This window comes from Uranotaenia lowii, chromosome 1, assembly GCF_029784155.1.
Source record: "Uranotaenia lowii strain MFRU-FL chromosome 1, ASM2978415v1, whole genome shotgun sequence".
Taxonomy (NCBI): domain Eukaryota; kingdom Metazoa; phylum Arthropoda; class Insecta; order Diptera; family Culicidae; genus Uranotaenia; species Uranotaenia lowii.
In genome coordinates, this window is record NC_073691.1 from 10,506,855 (window position 1) to 10,531,663 (window position 24,809).

General features: G+C 36.8%; 3 protein-coding genes and 1 long non-coding RNA gene across 6 annotated transcripts in view; 3 read left to right on the forward strand and 1 right to left on the reverse strand.

Moving 5' to 3' along the window:
- The window catches only part of LOC129739724 (ras-related protein Rab-27A), a 75,466-nt gene extending 69,990 nt beyond the window's left edge, over window positions 1-5,476 (forward strand). For all 3 annotated transcript variants that reach the window (XM_055731229.1, XM_055731231.1, XM_055731230.1), the window contains exons 2-3: window positions 1,999-2,188; window positions 4,279-5,476. In XM_055731229.1, coding sequence (XP_055587204.1) covers window positions 2,036-2,188; window positions 4,279-4,830 — 705 coding nt within the window. In that variant the 5' untranslated portion in view covers window positions 1,999-2,035 and the 3' untranslated portion in view covers window positions 4,831-5,476. The remainder of the gene's footprint in view (window positions 1-1,998; window positions 2,189-4,278) is intronic.
- Window positions 5,477-8,047: 2,571 nt separating this feature from the next.
- On the forward strand, window positions 8,048-8,413 carry LOC129752998 (uncharacterized). Its single transcript, XR_008738906.1, has 2 exons — window positions 8,048-8,158; window positions 8,212-8,413. It is a non-coding gene; the product is annotated as an uncharacterized LOC129752998 (long non-coding RNA).
- Window positions 8,414-11,776: 3,363 nt separating this feature from the next.
- On the forward strand, window positions 11,777-19,564 carry LOC129754753 (uncharacterized). The gene is made up of 5 exons (XM_055750969.1): window positions 11,777-11,993; window positions 12,756-13,217; window positions 13,275-13,696; window positions 18,667-19,063; window positions 19,130-19,564. The coding sequence occupies exons 1-5, from the start codon at window positions 11,919-11,921 to the stop codon at window positions 19,436-19,438; spliced, it is 1,665 nt and encodes a 554-aa protein (XP_055606944.1). The 5' UTR covers window positions 11,777-11,918; the 3' UTR covers window positions 19,439-19,564.
- Window positions 19,565-21,129: 1,565 nt separating this feature from the next.
- Window positions 21,130-24,809, reverse strand: part of LOC129748708 (otoferlin-like) — a 204,786-nt gene continuing 201,106 nt past the window's right edge. Inside the window, exons 14-16 of the mRNA XM_055743399.1 lie at window positions 23,771-24,021; window positions 23,193-23,708; window positions 21,130-23,070 (exon numbers count right to left, since the gene is read on the reverse strand). Of these exons, the coding sequence (XP_055599374.1) occupies window positions 22,890-23,070; window positions 23,193-23,708; window positions 23,771-24,021 (948 nt within the window). The 3' untranslated portion in view covers window positions 21,130-22,889. The remainder of the gene's footprint in view (window positions 23,071-23,192; window positions 23,709-23,770; window positions 24,022-24,809) is intronic.

Below are 24,809 nucleotides of genomic sequence, written 5' to 3' on the forward strand. Positions count from 1 at the left end.
ATTGTCCTTTATTTAAAAATGCGTTTTAAGCATACTTACTGACTAAAATAACGCGACATAAAATAGGACCGCTTTAGAATTCATGGTAAAAAAAATTAAAAAAAAAAAGGAAATTCATACCGTGATCGATTTGCAGGGTTAGTACTTGGTGGTATAACCCTTATTACGCATCACTTCTCGCACCCGGTTCGGCATCGACTCCACCAGCTTTTGGATTTCCCATAGGTTCTCTACGGGTTTGAGATCAGGGGACTGTGCTGGCCACTCCATAACGTCTACCTTATAACCCTGGAACCACTTTTTAACCGTTTTAGCGGTATGTTTGGGGTCATTGTCCTGCTGGAACTGCCACTTTAGGGCCATCTCCCACTCGGCGTGTGGCAGCATTACTTCCCGAAGTATCTGGGCGTAGAGATGCTGGTCCATAATCCGGTCGATCCAGTACAAGGGACCCACCCCGTACCGAGAAAAGCACCCCCACACCATGATGCTACCTCCTCCATGTTTGAATGTTTTATTTGTATACTGGGGCATATACGCACAGCCGAGTGGGCGATGGACCCAAATCTTTCCGTTCGAGCCGATGAGGTTAACTTTGGTCTCAACCGACCACAGCACATTTCTCCATAGTTTCTCCTTTTCCGGACCGACCCAATGGAAGTGGTGCATCGGCACCATTTAGTTTTTGTTTGTTTTCATGATTTACATGATTAATTTTATGGGAAATACTTACCAGGATACGAAAATGGACAAACAACACCGAAAACAACACCTTTTCTTCAAATCTAGAGCGCTGAAAATGCCGGAACAGCCGAACCGATGAGCTGGTCTTATTTTATGGCGCGATTCTTTTCACCCTCTGACAGCTTTCTGGTCGAGTAGAACAAACGGGTTGCTTTGATTGCAACAAACGTGCAGTATACAAAGTTGGCATACTACAATGAGTGCTTGCCGCTAGGTGTCCCATATTATTATATTTGAATTGGCAGTTTAAAGGTGATTTGAATATTTTGCATTACAGCGGTCCTATTCTATTGTCCGACAGTGTACATCTTCTTAAAGTAAACAAAGGGAGAAAAACAATTTTTTGTGAATACTTTTTGATTTAAATGTTGCATCTATAAAAGTCCAATTATTAAAAAAAAAAGTCTTTTCAATTTCAACAACGTGGATATATTGTTTTTCCTCAGAATTTTTGTTAAGCTACGCAATCTCGGGAATGAATATGTAGATGTAGCTGCTGATCAAATAGGCAAAATAATTGATTTTGTTTATTTTGGAAATTGAACTAGAAATCTACCGATAACAAACATAGAAAACCTAACCCGGGCAGCCTCTATAAGGAGGAATGCCATCCACATTTCCGGCTTTATGAATATCCGTTATTCCGAGAACGAGATCACATGCAGGGTTTAATTGTTAGATTCCTTAATTTCCTCTCGTCGGGACATTTCATTTCCTCGTTACGGTTTTGCCTCTCCCCTCGATAGAATGGTATCAAATGTGTGGTGCTATTGGTCTTCATTGATTCGCAAAGTGCCACATGATTGGCTCGACTGGAATGGAAAGTAGTGAAGACAATCATCGGGTGACAACAAACTGTTGGGAATTTTCCTTGAATCGAGAGAGAGAGAGAGACGTTCAGTCCATTCATTCGGTAATGCCACATTAATGAGCTGAACATGAATTTATGCTTTGCACGGTCAGCAGGAGACTGACTCAATTCAGGCATACGATTGAATTGTAATTGGATTTTTTTTCATAAGCACACACGATTGATATTTAATTACAAATTCCTTGAATCGTTTGATTCGGTTTGCTTTAATTTTTTTGCTGATCGTATTTTAGGTAATCGGATATTTTTCCAATGCAGGATTTCTGGATTATCCACGTTCTTTTAATTTCTTTTTTTCTGACTTTATCAAATGTGAGCAACGATAAAAAAAACCTTTATTACAAATTCCTAATCCTCAATCCTATCCTATTCTATTTTTGCAGAGCCCCGGTAGACTGACCGAAGAACTGCAGCATCGCCATGGCTTCGATTGATTACGACTATCTGATAAAGTTCCTGGCCGTCGGCGATTCAGGCGTCGGAAAAACTAGCTTCCTTTATCAGTACACAGATGGAGTGTTTCACACCAAATTCATCTCGACAGTTGGCATCGATTTTCGCGAGAAGCGAGTGGTCAGTTTTTGATAGTTTTCTGGCAATTTTTCGCAATCTTCAGCAACTTGATTCCGAAATCTGAAATCTGAAATCTGAACAATTTTGACAATTTCAAAAAATTTTGACAATTTTGACAATTTCGACAATTTTGACAATTTCGACAATTTTGAAAATTTTACTATTTTGACAATTTGGACAATTTTGACAATTTTGACAATTTTGACAATTTTTACAATTTTGACAATTTTGACAATTTTGACAATTTTGACAATTTTGATAATTTTGACAATTTGGACCATTTTGACAATTTTGACATTTTGACAATTTTGACAATTTTGACAATTTTGACAATTTTGACAATTTTGACAATTTTGACAATTTTGACAATTTTGACAATTTTGACAATTTTGACAATTTTGACAATTTTGACAATTTTGACAATTTTGACAATTTTGACAATTTTGACAATTTTGACAATTTTGACAATTTTGACAATTTTGACAATTTTGACAATTTTGACAATTTTGACAATTTTGACAATTTTGACAATTTTGACAATTTTGACAATTTTGACAATTTTGACAATTTTGACAATTTTGACAATTTTGACAATTTTGACAATTTTGACAATTTGGACAATTTTGACAATTTTGACAATTTTGACAATTTTGACAATTTTGACAATTTTGACAATTTTGACAATTTTGACAATTTTGACAATTTTGACAATTTTGACAATTTTGACAATTTTGACAATTTTGACAATTTTGACAATTTTGACAATTTTGACAATTTTGACAATTTTGACAATTTTGACAATTTTGACAATTTTGACAATTTTGACAATTTTGACAATTTTGACAATTTTGACAATTTTGACAATTTTGACAATTTTGACAATTTTGACAATTTTGACAATTTTGACAATTTTGACAATTTTGACAATTTTGACAATTTTGACAATTTTGACAATTTTGACAATTTTGACAATTTTGACAATTTGGACCATTTTGACAATTTTGACATTTTGACAATTTTGACAATTTTGACAATTTTGACAATTTTGACAATTTTGACAATTTTGACAATTTTGACAATTTTGACAATTTTGACAATTTTGACAATTTTGACAATTTTGACAATTTTGACAATTTTGACAATTTTGACAATTTTGACAATTTTGACAATTTTGACAATTTTGACAATTTTGACAATTTTGACAATTTTGACAATTTTGACAATTTTGACAATTTTGACAATTTTGACAATTTTGACAATTTTGACAATTTTGACAATTTTGACAATTTTGACAATTTTGACAATTTTGACAATTTTGACAATTTTGACAATTTTGACAATTTTGACAATTTTGACAATTTTGACAATTTTGACAATTTTGACAATTTTGACAATTTTGACAATTTTGACAATTTTGACAATTTTGACAATTTTGACAATTTTGACAATTTTGATAATTTTGACAATTTTGACTATTTGGACAATTTTGACAGTTTTTACAATTTTGACAATTTTGACAATTTTGACAATTTTGACAATTTTGACAATTTTTACACTTTTGACAATTTTGACAATTTTGTCAATTTTGTCAATTTTGACAATTTTGACAATTTTGACAATTTTGGCAATTTTGACAATTTTGACAATTTTGACAATTTTAACAATTTTGACAATTTTGACAATTTTGACAATTTTGACAATTTTGACAATTTTGACAATTTTGACAATTTTGACAATTTTGACAATTTTGACAATTTTGACAATTTTGACAATTTTGACAATTTTGACAATTTTGACAATTTTGACAATTTTGACAATTTTGACAATTTTGACAATTTTGACAATTTTGACAATTTTGACAATTTTGACAATTTTGACAATTTTGACAATTTTGACAATTTTGACAATTTTGACAATTTTGACAATTTTGACAATTTTGACAATGTTGACAATTTTGACAATTTTGACAATTTTGACAATTTTGACAATTTTGACAATTTTAACATTTCTGAGTTATTTACGGATTTGATTTCTGACCAACTTAATGAAGGACAGAGTTGTTGACAATACTTTTTTTTCCTGTTTCTCAGCTGTACAATTCAAATGGAATCAACCATCGAGTGCATATGCAGCTCTGGGACACGGCCGGGCAGGAACGTTTCCGCAGTTTGACGACGGCTTTCTACCGGGACTCGATGGGCTTCATTCTGATCTTCGACATCACAAACGAGCAGAGCTTCCTGGACGTGCAGAACTGGATGGAACAGCTGCGGTTGCACGCCTACTGCGACGACCCGGACATAGTGCTGTGTGGCAACAAGGCCGATCTGGACCACAAGCGGGTGATTAGCGAAACGAGGGCCAAAAGCCTGGCGGACAAGTACCATATCGATTATATCGAGACGAGTGCATTCACCGGACATAACGTGAAGGAGGCCATTGAGCTGCTGCTGGACAAGGTCATGAAACGGATCGAAACGGTTGTCCTCAGTACGACGATTCAGGCCCGGAGGGGTCTGCCGAAGCTTTTCGTCGATACCAAGGATACGAGCGGAGCGATTCGACTCAATGGGAATGGGCACGAGGCGACAGGAGACAAACCGGATCAGGTGGGTGGCGGAAGAGCCGGATGTAAATGTTGAGCACGCTGCATTGGTGCCGAACTTTGGAACGTTTTTAGTATTTTGTGGCGCTCAATAGATGATCGAAGTAGGCTTAGATTTTGGTAACGAAACGATGATTTTGTATTTGAACGAAGGTAAAAAAAATAAATAAGGTAGCTTGTGTATTCGACAAAAGCGGTGGCCTGCTGCGTTGATGTGTAGATTTTTTTATTTATCTCAAATCGAGATAAATCGATCTAATATTTGGGACTAAACAGGCTGGATAACGAAAACTTATGCTCACTACTAGAATCACTGTTTTAAGTAGGTTAAATGAAAACAAAAACAAACTGTCTCTAAATGACTAAAAAGAGTGACACAAACTGATTTATGAAATAATGTTAAAACAAACAACCACTTTTGTGAATAAGACAATATATTCATTAAATGAAACCAAAAAAAAAACCAAACAGTCAAAACATGTTACGCAAAAATGAAAACAAAAACAAAGCTACCAGATGCCAAACTTTTATTAATAGTTATAAGTTGATCGATAGTGGAAATTTTCCGAATCTCTCGTACGGGAAAAGCTAGTCTTTATTATATTATTATTACATGTTGCAAAACTTAAGCAAGTAGTTGATGTGTATTTTGAAATGTTGGTATGTGAACTAAGAATTTATGTCGGATTTGGAAATTTTTCTGTTGTGTCTGAGTTTTTTTTTTATGATGACAATTTCCATCGCTATCTGTACTTTGGATTGTGGCTCTTAACTCTCCATCCTCGATAACCGCGATAAATCTACTTCTAATACGTGTGAATTCTATTTAAACAAACAATTTACAAATTGAGTCATAATTTTGAAATGTAAATAAAAACCTGAATAGAAAAACAAAGATATGTTCACGCAATAATTTTTTTTTCTAAACCCCCGTTAGATTTTTTCATGAACATTGCGATATCAGTATTGTTTCTCGAAAAGCTTAGCTTCTTTAGCTAGAAGAAAAGCAAATGACCTTTCGGCTACGAAAGAACAACATGTAGCGTAGCAAAATATTTCTGAATTTCAATATCGATGAGAACTAATTTCAATAATTGAGAAAAAGAAATTTTTAAATTTATGTGCCTTTTTACGATATTTTTTCACACCTGGAGGTGCAGATGTCTTTATTTTTCAGGATTTGTAATGACTTTCGAAAAGTCGTCCTTTTTCAAAAATCTTAAATTGTCCTGACTTAAAAAAAGGTCTTCAAACTGTTCTGAATTGTATTGGTTTTCAAAAAACTTTTCAAATTATAATTGAATTTGTAGTTAAATGATAACAACATCAGAGAAATCTGTAAGAGGGCAGTAGGCGTTGGCTTGTTGGTATCGCACGTGTTTGTTTTTCGCTGAATTTTTCTTGGGATTAGCGGACAAAGCATAGTGATCAATAATTTCATGTTCCATTGTAAGTGCCCGATCCGTTTCTCCGTTGACTTAATTTACCTCCAGCAGTGGACATCGCTGCAAAAGGAAATCCACTTTCTACTTCAACAATTGGTGAGTTCCTCCTTATTTATTTATGCTGAACTGATGTTCCAATCCGGAAGTTTGTACCTGAGAATGCTGAGCATTTAGCGGGGAGCACAGGTGAGTTTTTTTATAATGAAACCTACTAATTTATAATAATGTGTTGAAATTACTATTGTATTTTTAAAACATGTGGCAGGAAGTTAAGAAAGATGCGCATAAGAATTTGCACGAAATCGTCGCACAAATAAAAGGATTCTTCAAATGATGTTACGCCTTGGAACCTGACAGTTTGTTCATATGCTCGTTTTATAAATCTTGTTCCAAGTTTGAAATTTGCTATGTTCGCCAAAGTTTTCTTTACGAAAGGTAAATCAGAGGAATATTTTTGAAAAATATGGATTTTATTTTTCTTTATGATTCGTTGCTATGACGACACATTTGAATTGTTCGGGTTGCTGTGTCAGCCATAGATGTGTGGTTAAAGTCACAAACTTTTAATTGATGATATCGATGTTCAAAACTTTCACCTGCAAAATCTTTTGAATGAGGTTATTTCAAACGATTTTGTGATGGTACTAATTTGTTTCTCTGCTCTTTCAACATTTATTTTCAAGAGCGAGTATATGCGCTAAATCCAAGGTCAATTATCAGAAATGGTGGTGCACAAAAATCCGAAACATGTGGTTTGGCTACCCGCATACTAAAAAACCGTATTTCAAACAGTAGCTACGATACATCTACGGTTTCAGAAATAGTGATTGTATCAGTAAACGTAGCTGTTCTTCTAAACTTTACTTCGCCAACGATAACAAACGAAATATGAACGTTCATGTGAAAACGTGTTATGGTATCTGGAAAGGTGATAGAATGATATGAACGATTTCCTAGAATTTTTCATTAATCTTAAAACTGAACTCGGACCGTTGAATAAACCGTTTATCCTTCTGTCATACTCGCACGTCAAAATCAACGAAACGCCCGGTCAGAGATGCCAGTTGGTTTTGTACAAAATAAGTACACATTTATGAAAATAATTTAATATTTTTACTATTAGAAGTTCAGCTCAAGATTTAGGCCGATGACATGCACGCGATGCGATGCGAATTGATGCGGCGAACCACATTTGATGGAAATGTATGTGAATCGCTTAAACCTGACATTCAATGCGACAAAGGAGATGCCGATTTGTTCCACCGCTTGAGTTCGCATTGATCACGTTCGCCAATTCGCTCTCACTATGTCATCGGCTTTACAAGATGATTTCAAGAACGCTCATTATGTAAGAATATTATAAAAGTATTTTTTACTAATTCATTGACTTACGCGGGCCATAGACTACACAAATGGCGTAGGCAAATTCGATGATTCCACGACGATTGTTTGATCTATGTTCGCCCACACACGATACAAACAAATTTCACGCGAACACAAAACGATGGCTGGCAAAAACAGCAAAAACAACAACAAAAAAACACCTCCACCCGGCTGGGGCTGAGTAAATGGCTTGGATTTTGTACAAGCAACATCAAACACCATGCCACAGAGGGGAGTATGTACAAAATATTTAGACTCCGACCGATTTTATTCAAACCATTTGCGCGGTCACTCAAGCAGTGTGTGTAGCATGAATGCAAAAAGCCGACTTTAAAACATAAGAGTTAGATTTTTTTTTTAAATTTCACATTTTAGTTTCATATCGGTAAAATTTTTAAAAATCGGTCAAGTCGGCACCACTGTCGACAACTGGAAAATAAACACAAAAAAACAACATCAATTTTCGCTCCTTCGAAATCGCGGGATTCTATACTGGCTGGCTCGTTCTGCCGAAGCTACCGGAAATAATTACATAACGTAATAAATTCTTTATATGTCAAAAAGAGTAATGATTCATACATTAATTTCAGCTTCCTCGTCCATTCATCACCCGGGTGACGATGGCTTCCCAGCATTCCGTAGCGCTGGAGCTACGAGAATCCATATGATATGTCCATAGCCGGGTAGGATCTTTCTGCAAGAATCATCAAACTATGCGGTATCAACAGGTTTTGAATTTTCACCATTTGTAAGTAAACCAAGTGTAATAAAGATAAAGATTATGTGAAGAAAGTTGAATTGATATCAAACATCCGAAAATTTCCAAAACATTCCCTTATATGTGTGTGTGAGACCGCCATTGACGTACGGTTCTGGATAACGTTGGAAAAAACCTTATTTTGAATCGTTTGATAATTATTACTGTTACTGTTTTGATAAAAGATTACTCTTCAAAAAACTGTAATATTAACAGTTTAGTTGTCTGATTACGTTTTCCAATAGCGGTTTCTGGACGTTATTTAAACTGTTTGTAGTACAGTTCCTCCATATAAAGGTTTTAACAGTTTTAAACAGTAACATAACTTAACGCCATATTCAACAGACCGTCGTTTTGGAATTCAAGATAAGTGCAATGTTTTTTATGGTTTCAGGTATCATTTTCTAAAAGTTTTTTTACGCTGTTTCTTATCGTTTTATGACTACTACAGGAACTGTTGTGTTACAATATTTTCGTATTCAGGTAAACGTTGAATACAGATATGATACAATTACTATTTATAAATTGATTCAATTTACACCGCAATGTTTTGGATTTATGAGCAGAAAAACCTCATTTCCATCCTCAGAAGGATAAACTCTCAAAAGCCACCATCAGAGAGCTCAGTAAATTTTAGCTAATGTGATTCCAACGTGAATATTTAAAACTTTTTATAAACCTGGAAATGTAAGGTACTGTTCTCCCTTTTTTCCAGTTGTCTCTACGTCCAATACTGCACAGTGGGCCCGGCCGAGATAAGATGGGTAGTAAATGTACTTCTATCACTCACCGGGATGCTGACAAGATCTGGCTGTGTATGTAATATAAGCATAAGCATAAGCAACAACATCAGTCAAATCTGTAATAAAATAGTTTTACCCGTTTAAGCGATGATAATCTTCGGGTTCAGGTTATATTTTAATGTTTTTTTTTTCTATAGAGGCTACAGGCCAAATATTCTGCTCGCCTCAGTCGTTTTAATTAGGGCCTGTACAATTGAAGTCCTAAAAACATTTTTTTTTCTTCACGACTGAAAGCGTCGGATAACACTTACATCGAGGTAGTAAAGATTTGTCGCGAGTAAATGTAGTTTTCTAAAAACTCGAGGCAATGCAGCCTTCAAAGCCGTCGACAGCCCAGCACGCCATCAGTATGCAGCCATGAAGCTTCAACCTTTTTTCTTTCAGTGTAATTTATGTTACATTTTAATATGAATTGCAGAGACCACCACGGCCAGGCCAACTTAAGGGTGATACGGTCAAAATTTCGTCAATATCAACTTGACGTATTTCTTTCAATTTTGCATTAAGAAAACCTGAACACCCCTCATTTGAAGGTGTGTGTGTGTAGAATGTTGCTCCTCTTTTGATTTTGGAATTCACTCTTCAGTTGTCAAAATGCCGTCCAAGGAAAGAGCAGCGTATCAAAATTTTGCTCGCGCATCGCGAAAAGCCGAGCTACTCGCACGCCAAGATGTCAAAATCGCTAAAAGTAGCCAAATCAACCGTTACAAATGTTTTTAAAGTGTTTGGGTAATGTTTGTCGACAGCCAGGAAGTCTGGATCGGGGGGAAAATCTTAAACCGGAAGCCGCTGAGACGACAAAGAGAGTTGCCGGTAGTTTCAAGCGAAACCCTAACCTCTCTCTCCGAGATGCCGCAAATAAGCTAGGTGTATCGTCTACAACCGTGCATCGAGCCAAAAAACGAGCCGGAGAAGGTAGTGACTCCAAATCGCGATGATAAACAAAATACGACGGCCAAAGCGCGATCCCGGAGGCTGTACACGACGATGCTGACGAAGTTTGACTGCGTGGTAATGGACGACGAATCCTACGTCAAAGCCGACTACAAGCAGCTTCCGGGACAAGAGTTTTATACGGCAAGAGAAGGTAGCAGATATTTTCAAGCACATGAAACTGTCAATGTTCGCGAAGAAATATCTGGTTTGGCAAGCCATCTGTACCTGTGGCTTGAAAAGCAGCATTTTTATAGCTTCCGGGACCGTCAACCAAGAAATTTACTTGAAAGAGTGTTTGAATAAACGTCTGCTGCCTTTCCTGAAGAAACACGGCTACTGTTTTGGCCAGATTTGGCATCTTGCAATTACGGTAAAAAGGCCATGGAGTGGTACGCCGCCAACAGCGTGCAGGTGGTTCCCAAGGACAAGAACCCTCCCAACACGCCAGGGCTCCGCCCAATTGAGAAATACTGGGCTATTGTCAAGCGGAACCTAAAGAAGACCAAAAAAACTGCTAAGGACGAGCAGCAGTTCATGGCAAACTGGCTTTCTGCGGCGAAGAAGGTGGACAAGGTTGCTGTACAAAATCTGATGGCAGGGGTTAAGCGTAAGGCCTGGCAATTCGGATTTGGAAAAGCGGAAGCCTAACTGAACATTTTTCCTGAATTTTATACTAAGTAAACTTGAATAAGAAATTTAATTTGATTTTTAAAATAAACGATTTCACCGATTTACACGCGTTTTTCCTTGACCAAATTTTGACCGTATCACCCTTTATGTGGTAAATACCTCAAAAGATATTGGAACAAAGGGAGGAATAAAGCGTGGAGTTCCCTATCAAAAACTTCAAATGCAATAACTTTATATTACAATCATACAATGCAAAAGTCTAAAATCGTGAAAATAGGTTGGATCTCACAGAACATATTCTTCACTGATTCGGAACCGTACATCTTAAGTTGGTAGGAGTCAGAAACCGAGGTTTCTGAAGCTGATTCTTTCCCACATCCTGAAGTTTTTTTTTTTTCAAAAGCACACTTCTCAGTTTTGTACAACTTTGCAGTTATTTTCAACTGGATTCGGTACGGTTTTTTCCTTGTTTAAACTTTTTTCTTCCTCAGGTAGAACGACTTTTTCACGGAGCGAAAATTTCAGGTTATGCATTCTATAAATAAAAAATATTCTCCAACAGTTAACGATGCTCATTTTGATTACAGTTCATCTGTGAGATGACACCGATTTCAAACCGATCCACATCAAAGAAATCACCCCGGTTGCTTTGATAGTGTGGTATTTTTCCCGGTAAGATGACAACTGTTCGTTTATTTGTTTGCTGTTTTCCTGGCTAACCTCGGGGCAAATCATCACCAGAATTCAGTGCTATGTATGAAGTGACACAGCCTCCTGCAATTGACAGGATTTAAAGTTTCGATTCCTAGAAGTATTGCATTTTAATTGGGATGCTGATTTGGAAAATTGTAGAAAATTTAGACTGATGCTATTTTTGTCTAATAAATGAAAGATGGCACTGTAAGTCACTTGAATATCAAAGCTAGCGCCATTCCACCACAATCTACCAGGCATTGCGTAGCTTTTCTTATCTAAAAAGTCGAGCTCTGGCAATTCTCTCCGGACGGACCAAAACTGCGATAACAATTCTCCAGTAAGGGCCGCCGATTCGCGCCTCGCGGTTCATAGAACGGGACACGCGCCTTTCCCATTTAAAAAATTACCTTCTGTTTGTCTCAAGGTTATTAATCTTAAGTTCTGGAACAGAATTCCAGTGTTTATAGAACTAGAAATGTCGACGAAAATCAAATTTAGCAAAACCTCCTGCTATTATTGCAACGAATGGTTCGAAAGCGCCGACATTGAGGTGAGGTTATGTAAACTGGAAATGATTTTAATTAAAATTTACTTTTAGCGAGTGGAATTCAACAGAAAATAGAAATTGGCAATATGAATGTTAATAATTCAATTTTATTTATTCCAATCACAAATTGGACAAACCAAGGGATAATTCTACAGAATTTTAATCATAGTTGTTACAGTAGTCTGTTATGTGTTTGTTTTTCTACCTCGATCAGTGTTTTTTTGGCTTAAGCAAAACGAGAAGCAGGCCTTGGTCAGATAGAATAGTTATCTTATCGTGTGTGTACCCCAATGTGTGGCAATAAAGCAAGCCGGCTAAGTAGGCCGTTTTGCGCGAGACGCGTCATGTGGCGTTCTACGATACGCGTTTCTTATCGGTATTTTTTTTTCGATGCTACTTTCCTTGAAGCAGCAGGTAACTCTGTTTGTCGATAAGAGTCACAATGTAAACATTACTCACTTTCCTGGCGCTAGAACAAATTGACGCTGATTGGAATTGGTACCGGTTGTGTTTAGATTTTTTTTTAACTGAAGTGTGTCATTGACATTCGTGTTCGGTAAATTGTTCACAGCTTGTTGACATTGAAGGTCGACAGACGTTTGTCGACATCTTTTCAATGTCCAACCATGCTTCAATCATGAAACCTCTACTGCTTATGGAGGCGAATCTGATAAGATAACACCTTTCCTAATCTGATTCATGTTGTATGACTCTATGGGACCAAAACCCCAAAAATATTTGACCAAATGTTACCTACTGATACAGGCGCACATTACCAGCTGCGGAAAGATCGTGGAAAAGTGTCCTAATCATCCCTGCAAAGTTCGTGTACCACGTAAGGAAATGGATCGACATCTGAACCGTTGTCCGGAAGGTTTTGGCGAAGGTGAACCAGATGAACCTCAAGAAAATGGTCACTCGAAATCGTCCTCAACTGGCAAACAGGTTGAGTTCTTCCCGAAACTACCATCCGATAAGATTCTAGAGTTAGAACAGGAAATCTATGCCTTGCGGGGCACTTTAAACGAAGAAATCCGGCAACGACTGGCGTTGATCACGGATTTGGGTCAGATGAAGAAACGCACCCAACTGGTCGACGAATGGACCAAGAAAGTTGGTGAAGTCCTCAACGGATTGAAGAAGTGTATCAACGAAGAAACCGAAAGTCGATGCGTCGACATTAGCCTTTGTAAGCTCGACATAAGCAAAGCAGTCAAACTGTTTGAGGTGAGTTTGTTTTTCAAAGTTTTCTAAACACAAAATTTGAACTCTCAATTTTTTCAGGAGTTGAACACCTGGCGTCTGGAGCTGACTACCCGGTTCAATCAAGTAGAAGTTGATTTGGAGAAACTTTCGGAGCAGCAGAAAATCAACGAAGCTTCTGAGGACAGTCGAAACCAACAACAGTCGGAAGCACGAACCCAACTAGTCAAAGACGCCAAAATGGTGATGATGGAAAGCCGATTGAACCATCTGCAGTCGGAGCTGGAAAATTTGCAGCTTCGGCAGCAACAGCAACATCTGCAACGACAAGAATCGACAGCGGCGACGACGTTGGACAGCGGTGACTATGCGGCCGTCCAGAGAAAATCCATCGACCAGGCCACCCTTAAAAGTCTCGAAAGGAATCGCTATGCCATCGAGGAGATCGATGGGAAGCTTCAGACCGTTGATATGGTGCTGGAGGATCATCATAATACAATCAGGTGAGTGTGAAAAAAACATTAATAAAGGAAAGCCTACTAAGTCCTTTGTCAAATAAGAGCAAGTTCACCATTGTTTTCACGATCTGCGACCGTCAATTTTTTTTTCAACACTGTTTCTATTGTTGCCGTATTTTGCATAGTAAAGTTTTCAAAATATGCTACAAGTGTCAAAATTTCTACCACTTTTTCCCAGCACAAGAACACTTGCTCTAAGATGTTTTATCATTAGTTTTGAATGGTTAAATTTGAAGAAATAAAGATGGAAAATTTACGAAGAAGTAGAGAGTATCAGTTTTGTGTGAATGAATTAAATCGACACCACGTCATTCGTCACAAGCGTGTACGCAGTCAGCCAGTCGGCTAGCGAGCGAGCGAGTCAAGTAGCGTGCGTGATACTCCCGGTAGTTCGTGAACAGTTGACTCCCCGGTTCTGCTTCCGGGCTTCGGAGCTCCGGACCGGTCTGCACATTTGGCGACCGTGACCGGTAATTTTTTGTTAACCTTATAAGACGAGAAGTTATAAAAAAAAATCGAACCGAAAAAGGTAAACAAACGCGATGAAAGATTCACGTTTAATTAATTGTCATCGAACTTGATTAAAAATCAAACAGTTCATTAATAACCCGTTTGAGGAAAAAACTGATAAATGAGTAAATGATGTGAAATGTATATTGTGACAAGTTGAAATGAAGGAAAAAGGAAAATATAGTGCCGTATATGATAAATTACTATTAGTGGAAATAATCGGGTATTGAAATAACGCCGAAACAAAAATCGATAAGAAAAATTAATTGGGCTGAAATAAAAATGAATATGACAGACTAAGCGAGTCGAGAGGACAGCTTGATCATGTTCACAATTTCAAGCGAGTTGAGAGGACAGCTTGAAATCGAAAGGCGAGTTGAGTGGACAGCCTGAACGTATCGATAGGAATTTCAAGTGAGTTGAGAGGACAGTTTGAAATCGAAAGGCGAGTTGAGAGGACAGCCTGAAAGAATCGATGGAAATTTCAAGCGAGTTGAGAGGACAGCTTGAACTCGAAAGGCGAGTTGAGAGGACAGCCTGAAAGTATAAATAGAATTTTCAAGCGAGTTGAGAGGACAGCTTGAAATCGAAAGGCGAGTTGAGAGGACAGCCTGAAAGTATCGATTGAATTTTCAAACTAGTTGAGAGGACAACTTGAAATCGAAAGGCAAGTAGAGAAGACAGCCTGAACGTATCGATAGAAACTTCAAGCAAATTGAGGGGATAGCTTGCAATTGAAATGCGAGTTAAAAGAACAGCCTGAAAGTATCGATAGAAATTTCAAACGGGTTGAGAGGATAGCTTGAAACCAGAAGGCGAAATGAAGGACAGTCTAAGTGTTTTATCTTGTGGGAAATCAAGCAGCTTGAAAAAGAAATAATTGGAAATTGAGCGGGTCGAGAGGACATATGTATCTTATCAAATTGATGATCAGAAATCTAAAGCGAGTCGAGAAGACAGCTTTGAATTTGTATAAAAAGAAATTGGTCGAGCTAGAAGCGAGTTGAGAGAACAGCTTGCGATAAGATCGAGTCTGGAAGTTCACATATAAGGACAACCACAATATCATATAAATTTGAAATCATGCGAGTTAAGAAAACAGCTTAAGATAAGATTCAACTATGATGCAAGATGAGAAGAAAGTTTGAAATTAGGAAATGGCGTGTCGAGAGGAAGGCTTGAAGAAAGCAAATGTACACATAGAGGAGATAACAGGTCAAATGTGTTATTAAAAATTTAAAGTGAGTTTACAGGACTGCATTGACAAACAAAATTCGTAAAGACAGCTTCCTCATTTAAGGAATAAACTGGAGAGTGTCTTAAGAGGACAACTTTGGTATCTGTTCAAATAAATAATCAGGTGGGCCGAGAGAGCAGCATGAAAAAAAAATAATTGAAAAGAGTTAGGCGAGTCTAGAGAACGGCCAAAACCAAAAATCCTGTATAAAATTTAAAGTAAAAAAAAAATGAAAAAGAGCAAGTCAAGTAGAAAGTAAGAGAGTTTATTTCTTTGACAGCTGCAGTTTCATTCAGGATAACTGACCAAATATTGTTTCCTGTACATTAGTTCGAATTTTGTCAAAAGCACAGAGAAGAAATTCTATAACCAATACTTCATGCATTACTGTATGAAACTATCTTCTCTGCGTGAGCACAGGAGGAGGATAAATTGGATCAAAATGCACATTTTATGGAAAACAAAATTGACCTTGATGAACAGAGTATGATGTGTGGTATTTCAGATTAAACAGTAATTTTGAGTTTCCTGTTGATTTAAAAATTTTATACAACGTGGTTTCATGTTAATTTAGGGAGGAACAATTGACGCTTAAGGCACAATTTTTCCGTATATTTAGATAACGTGCCGCTATAAATCCTACCCCTATTCTGAAGACAGGTAAACATCGACAACGCACAAGAGCGTAAGCTCTTCATACCTACTTCACATATATCAGGCTTCGGACGGATCCTGAGGCGCGACTCAAAAGAGGCAGAGCTGTACCACTCATAGAGGAGGAACTCCCAAACTCCTGGCAGTCGAAAATAACTCTCTCTCGCTACTCCTACCGCCTGATATTTATTTATAGGAATCATGGCGGAAGCCAAGAAGACGAGTGTTCTTGAATCGGTATTTCAAATAGTGATAATTGTTCTGTAACTTCTCCCTGTTTTCATTATCACATTTTTTTAAAAACTTTATAAAAAGAAGTCTTTTAGTAATTTTAATAATGTTATTTTGTTTGGGATAGGAGGGAGATGTGTGAATGAATTAAATCGACACCGCGTCATTCGTCACAAGCGTGTACGGAGTCAGCCAGTCGGCTAGCGAGCGAGCGAGTCGAGTAGCGTGCGTGATTCTCCCGGTAGTCAGTTTGAAATGATTTTGCTCCCGCGCGGGCTTCCAGTGAGAAAGTCATCGTCATGTTCTCTCTGTAACCAGCAGTGCATCCAGATGGTTAAAAATCAGACGAGGATTGAGTACACTCTAATTCTCCTTGACTCAGATTTGAAGGAAAACAATTCAAAATTCGCCAAAACTAGGAAAACTCAAATTTTGATTAGAGCGGCATAACTCAAAACTGAGTTGTAGGGGTTTTCGCGAATTCTGAGTTGTTTTTGTTCAGGGTGGTTTAGGCTTGTTCATGGATCGACTGAATGAAAAAAAATCAAAAATTTATGAAATTTTGAAGCGGTTTTAAATGGAATTTCTGATTTCAAAAAGAAAAAGATGATTGTGTGGTGTATTTAGAAGATGGATTCGTACATTTTTATCCGGTCGGCTTTATTTTTACCACAAAAAAATTAGTGCCACCGGGCCATTTGACCGCATCCAGCCGGTGGATCTACGTGCTGTTTCACTTGATACGCTAACCCGCCAGCACACTCTGCCTAATTTGACCTGATCTGAAAAGACAAGGAAAAAGAAAACACCATTGGTGAAAATCATTTACATTTCAAAATTATGAAAAAATTATACTTACAGTTAAGTGAATGATGGCTTCCGTAGAGATTTCTGGAAGAAAAGATAAATTTGTTAAATTTTGTATTTGTCCTTTCGACACCACTTAATTTCTAACTCAAAAGTAAATGTAATTAAAAGTTGCACTCACCTTGATTATTGTTATTATTTCGTCAACTGGTCTCCGACCATCGCATCCAAACAATCAACACTGGTTTTGGAACTCTCTGAGTTGTTTTCATCTATTTTGTTCGAAAACATATGCGTCTTCGCTAAGTTCCAGACTTTGAAAGTCAATAGATGAAAACAACTCAGAATTTTGATGGATTCCAAATCAGTTGTTTTCATCTTCATACATAATGCGACAGCTGAACCGAAATTATTCAGTCTCTGAATAATCTAAATTTACCGTGTAGTATTGACCAATGAGAGAACTGGAAAAAATTGTCGCTGGCAACGATTTGAAGGCTATGAGAAAAAAAAATCTTGCACTCTCCTGTATTCTTCCGATTGATACGAATATTGTGTCAGATAACGCCAAATTGGTGTAGTTTTAGTCGCTTAAGAAAAAAAAAATGAAAAATTATGTATGTGTATTGCCTCCACTTTGGTAGGTAAATGCTGTTTTTTCAACTATCATACGATCTTTCTATAATGTATTTATATGGAAAGTATATCAAAACAGCATAAGATATCAAACTGCATTTCTATCAACAAGTCGTTCCTGGCCCGGGAATTCATAAGGTAATTTATTGAGTCTTTACATCTTTCTTGTTGTCTTGAACAGTTGTTGATGTAAATGTAATTTGTACCTAAAAAAAGTGCCCGAGTTTCACCTGTCGATTGTTGCTTCTCATCGAGGTTGGGGAAGTTCTGAACCTTGTATGTATGTAGTCCAGCTCTCTTCTTTGCATTCTGGACGTAGCTCTGCGACATGCCGATCTTTATAGCCAAATCAGGGCTTGAGACGTACCCCCGTCTTTTTGTTCTCCGGTTCCGGTTTTCTTCCAGCTCCTTTGCCGTGGTCCAACGTCAACTGCTCCTGGAACCACTTCAACACTCTGGAGACAGTTGAAGGGTGAATGTTCAACATTTTTCCCAACTGCTTTTGCGACAGGCCAGAAAAACTCCATGTGTTTGGAAAGAAATTGTTCTCTCATCGACTCGCGTTGGTTCACCTTCATTTTCGTTGCAGCGAAAAACACGACTTCGAGTTTGACAGCATGTAAACAATACACATCAATGAAAAAGTATGCTAAATTTGATTGATATTTACCCAATGGTAAAAAAGTTATGAGTCGATAGTCAGTCGAAACTACTCGAAACTATCAAAACGGAGGTTACAAACTCTCACAAAAGGGTTCTTGAAAGGGAATTTGTACTGTATCCTCAAAACTTATCCGTTCTAAATAGCTTATTGAAGATGGCGTTGTAGCTGATTGTAGCCCGTTGAAAAGTTCTAATATATTCTACATTTCACAACCAGGTTCTTCCAGGACGAAATCCGTCGGCAACTATTCGACGTGCAGGGCGAGCTAGATCCCATGCGCCTCGTCGTTCAAGAACTACTGGACAAACAGGCCAAGCTGGACTACGAACTGAAGGGTGTGCTCAACGGGGTCAACGAATCCGAAGACAGTCGAGAAAAGATCCACAAGACGCTGGAAAAGTACCGGCGCGAAACCTACTACACCAAACAGAAGCTGGACGATCTGCAGGTTCATCTGCAGCATCAGGAAAAGCTGGTAACGATTGCCAATACCGAGGGCCACCTCATCTGGAGGATAGATCAATTCGACAAGCGCTTCCGGGAGTCCCAGGAAAATGAAATCATGATCCAGAGTCCGTTGTTCTGCAACAAACCTTTTGGGTATTCGTTGAGGGTGAGTTGTTTTTTTTTAAATGTCTTAAAACTAAGCTTCATAAGGTCAAACTGTTATACTTTACAGCTGGAAGCAAGTCTCAACGGAATCGGAACCTGGCGGGGTCGGAACCTTATTGTTGGATTGATTGTCGTCAACGGGTACTACGATAACCTGCTGGAATGGCCTTGCACCTTGAAGGGAGTGCTGACTTTGCGAGATCAACCCCAAGATAGAAGCAAAGCCGTTGACTTTAGTCGGCAGATTTTGGCCCGGCGAAAAAGTCAGCATGTGGAAAAGAACCAGTACATCTACATTCCCCACCAGGTGGTGCTGCAATCGGAGCACTACCTCAGGGATGATTCCCTCTTTTTGGAAGTTTGGATTGAGCCATGAACTTTTAGAGTTTGATTTGAAATTCGTATAACAGTTTGGAACTGAAATTTATAACACAAGTTCACTTTTTTAAAGATTGGAATTTTTTAGAAATTTCGAAGCCTTAGATGATGTTATCACGAAAATTTTCGGAAATAAAAACTGAACTCAATACCTAGTTTAATTTTTTTATTTTGTTTTATTTTTCCCTCAAATCAATCGTAGCTTCATAACATACTCATAAGTGAAATTTTGTGATAGTTGATTTATCTAATATATTTTTTTTCTCCATTTTCAAAATTTTGATTCAACTGGATTGATTTAGAGAGTTTTTCGTATGTTCCGTTGTAGTCCTTATCTCATCGATAGAAGGTTTTAAGATAAAATTTTAAATACATTTCTTTTCTTTCTTCAATGTATAACAAATTATACATATAAGTAATATATTTAATGCAGTTTTTTTTATTCTGTTCTCTCGAAAACTGGATCAGCATTAACTGTTCTAAATCGTGTAACTTTTTTATTTCCGTTTCTAGTGATTCAGTTAGAGATTTTTGGTTCGGGATCTGGAAAAAGCATGATGCTGGAAACATCGATTGATATTCGAGTTACTTTCTGGTTTTCTAACAGTTTAGAAGATGAAAAAGGTAAGTATATATATAGGCGTAAATAATTCTTTGACTAGCAAAAATTTCTTCTACTATGTGTTTGTGTGATTTTTTTTTTCAGTGGGATCATTGGAGATTTTTTTATAATAATTGGTGGTTTCTTTTTCATATTTTCGAGGGTTTTTTCTCTCTGTATGTTTAATGTATGTTTAATTCAGAAATCAGAAAAAAAAACATAAATGATCTGTCAGCTGAAATGCAAATTCTGACTTTGGATAAAGAATTGTAGAATGCTGAAGTATGAATCCTGTAATCCAAAATTTGAAATAATATATTAAACTCCGATGTCTGAATTTCGACAATTTTGAAATGACAAATTCAACAAATTGAAAATTTTATAAAATTTACAATTTTGACAATTTTGACAATTTTGACAATTTTGACAATTTTGACAATTTTGACAATTTTGACAATTTTGACAATTTTGACAATTTTGACAATTTTGACAATTTTGACAATTTTGACAATTTTGACAATTTTGATAATTTTGATAATTTTGACAATTTTGACAATTTTGACAATTTTGATAATTTTGACAATTTTGAAAATTTTGACAATTTCGACCATTTTGACCATTTTGACAATTTTGAAAATTTTGACAATTTGGACAATTTTGACAATTTTGACAATTTTGACAATTTTGACAATTTTGACAATTTTGACAATTTTGACAATTTTGACAATTTTGACAATTTTGACAATTTTGACAATTTTGACAATTTTGACAATTTTGACAATTTTGACAATTTTGACAATTTTGACAATTTTGACAATTTTGACAATTTTGACAATTTTGACAATTTTGACAATTTTGACAATTTTGACAATTTTGACAATTTTGACAATTTTGACAATTTTGACAATTTTGACAATTTTGACAATTTTGACAATTTTGACAATTTTGACAATTTTGACAATTTTGACAATTTTGACAATTTTGACAATTTTGACAATTTTGACAATTTTGACAATTTTGACAATTTTGACAATTTTGACAATTTTGACAATTTTGACAATTTTGACAATTTTGACAATTTTGACAAGTTTTACAATATTTACAGTTCGGATTTTGACAATTTTGACAATTCGGATTTTGACAATTTTGACAACTGTGAGAATTTTGAAAATTTTAATCAATTTTTACAATTTCAATCAATTTTTAGTACTTTGACAATTTTTACAATTTGCACAATTTTAACAATTTCGACAATATTGATAGTTTTGACAATTTTGCACATTTTGATTTGGTTGATGTAAGCAATTTGACATTTTTGACACTTAAAGCAATATAGACAGTTTTAAACTTTTGAAAAATGATTTAGATTTATTCTGGTTGATTTCAAGAGATCCTGAACTTGGTTTTCAAATATTGAAACAGTTTTATTAGATGTGATTGTTTAATCTGACATATTTTTTCCTATTTATTTTTCAAAATAAACATAAATATGTTTTTTTTAAATTATATTTAAAAAAAATCGATAAATAGCTTAACAATTCAAAACGTTTGAGATTAATTTTACATTCTTAAAGCTTTCGAGGGGGTAACAATTTCACTATACATCCGCAACTTAGTCCGAACATTTCGTTTGATTTGTTTTAATTTTTGTTTTTGAAATCTTCAAACAGTTTGTGTAACTGTTTTTTGTTTACATTGTGTCTATAATAATCAAACAGGACTAAACGCTTGGGAAAAACATCATACCCGATACAAACATGATTCGGTTATACTATAAACCTTACAGTAACGTTTTCTTTTGTTGTTTTTTTTTTGTTTTCAATATTTCATAGCTATACAACTTCTCCGGGCCGGGGTCCACATTTTGCTACATCTTAATTGGTCATGAAAATTCAAAGCTCCTATTGATGAAATGTGGTGATGTGCTCACCTAATAAAGCCGATGGGTGCATTGCCGTTTGACGTGATATGGAATCATACTTTGCCTTTTCTGTTTAAGGGTTTTGGTTTTGTGATTTTGAGTTAGGATAATTTTTCTTAAAGTTCTCTATTGTGCAAATATTTGTGTGGTGTACGTTAAAGCATTGTTGATTTAAGGATTGTTCTTCGTGTTTTGATTTGTTTGTTTTCTATTGTTCACAATCGAATTGTGATAGTTTTTGTTTTGTTTTTTGTTTTTGTCTAACTACAATCACTGATGGCTAATCATGATTAAACTCTTTCTTTTACGATTCATGGTTTTTTGTTTTTTAAGCGTCAGACTATTCGAGTGAAAATTTATAGAAGGTGAAATGTGTTTAGTTTTGTTTTTTTTTATTTCGCTTAGCAACTTTTCTTGAGAACTTTAAAAGTTTCTAGAAGCTGGACGAGATGTAGAAAAAATATATGGAAATTTGCATTTTTGTCTCTTAAGTTTTTTCTGTGCGTTATTTGAGTGGAAGAAAATTGGAAAAATATTTATTTACAAAATTTTTCGAGCGAACGTTGCTTACGTTGATACGAAACTCTCCTTCTCAAATATTTTCCTTCCTCTCTCAATTTCTGGTGGTCTAATACTGATATGCTAAACGATTCGATGTTGATAACAATGTGTTTTTCTTCTAGTTTAACTTTTTGGTGTAAACGTTCTTAAATTCTTTGTTTTCAGTTTTTCAATCCAACTACTTCTGTCATCAAAAGATTCAACCTAGCAAAAGTGAAATCGGTTTTTAAAAAATCCAGTCTTGAAATTGAGTTTTTGTGTTGAAAAATTTTCCAATGTGGGATTAACTTGTTAAATTTCCTGACATGTTGAAATCAGCACATAAAAACACAACAGCATGCCATGGGCCATAATTGGTGGTTTTGTTTACGCTCCGAGCATTTTCTTTACCGAATAACCCGGGATGGCGTAGAAGAACAACAGCAAAAGGATGGCCAAGCCCAATATGATGAGTCCCTTGATGATTCGCCACTTGTAGTTGTGCCAGATGATGTACCGGATCGATTTCAGCGGATTTAGGAACCACATAAACGACGCATCCGGGCGACTGAAAACGAAAATCGAAAAAGGAAAAACATCGCATCGTAAGTAAACCACTGAACTTTTATCCCAGAAAAAGTTTTATGGCAATCCATCCCGTTTGCCATAAAAGCTCTTCGGAACACATACTTGGGCTTTTCCAGAGGATCCGGTTCGTTTCGCCCGTAGCCGGCAGGATTTTTCTCAGCCTCCTCTTTCGAGAGCAGATGAATTTCTGCCTCCACCTTCCCAGTTAACTCCATCTCGTCGTTTTCCTTTTTGATAAAGAAGGGCCACCACCCGCGGACCCGTTTCTGCTTGAAAATATTCACCGTTGGCACGTTGTCCGTTTTGAGCATCTCCAGGGTGCACAGCTTCGACGATTTGGCTCCCCGCGGGAAGCGATTGAGGTTAAGCGATATGGCCCCCAGGAAATCGTCGGCCGAAAAGTGGTCCGCATCCCAGACTTGGAGCTCAAGGCGGGCCGGGATTTTCACTTCCGTTTCGTCCCAACTGAACAGAGATTCTTTGCGGGACAGGACAATCCGTTCCTCGGCCGCCAGGTATTCGAACGGATAAATGAAGCGCCAGTTGAAGTTACCTTCACCGGTTAGGGATCGGTAGTGGATGTCCGTCGATTGAATGTCCTGTGGTCCTTTCAGCCAACTAAAACCAAATAACTCTTGTCAGCTTTATTTAAACTTATTAAAAAAAACTCTGAAATTCACCCCTTGACGTAGATGTCGGACATCTTTTCGCCGGTGAAGAAGGCATCGTCCTCCAGGACGACATCATCGGTGTTCCAGATGACCACCCGCAACTCGTAGGCTTTCGGTTTCCGAGGAGAAATGTCTACCGGGGGTCCAGGCAACGGCATATCCATCGGGAACATGTCGACCCACATCTCCAGCTTGCCTTGCTCGATGCCCGGTTTGTCCGTGTTGTACAGGGACCGGGATTCGATGTGTTCGGGAACGATCTACCGAAAAATGAGATTGATTAGAATCAAGCGTTCTAGAGAGTGTAGGGAATACTATAACAAAATGAATTGATTGGCTCAAAACAAAAAAAAGGTATTCTTTTCAGAAATGAAATAAAATAGTTGATTGAATTTCAAAGTTTCGAATAGAAACACGCAGAATTATTTATTTCAGTGTAGAAGCCATGAAACGATAAATCAACGACATCGAATATCTGTCAAATGCCATTCAATCTCTTGAGAGAGAGAGCAACATCTGAGTGAGAAGAGTGAAAAAAATGATGACCCAACGGTTAAACCGCATACGAAGTGGCATCGGAGAGTCATTCTGGAAAGTGACTTCGCGAAGGAAAGTTCGTACGAGTGAAGTAAAGGAGATATGAATAAAGTGACGCTCAATCCCGACAATGGCGCGTCGGCTGCCGAAGCCGGGAAATCTTCAAGTGCTTCAGGGAAGAGACCAGCGGGAAAGTCTACTAGTGCTTCCGCGAATAAACCAGCGGGAAAATCAAGTGCTTCCAGCAGTAAACCAGCGGATAAATCATCCAGTGCTGCCGACAAGAAATCAGCGGAAAGAAAATCGTAAGTATCCATTGCATGCTAAAAAGATGTGGAGAATTCAAGAAAAAAATGTGATTCAAAATTTAAATTTAAAAAAAAATTATGAAAGGCTATTGAATAGTTTTCAAAAGGTGAAAATTCTTTGAAATATCGTAAAATTGTGAAAAAATACAGAAAAACTATGGATAGCTGTTCAAGTGACACTAACAGAAAATCTTAAACAAAAT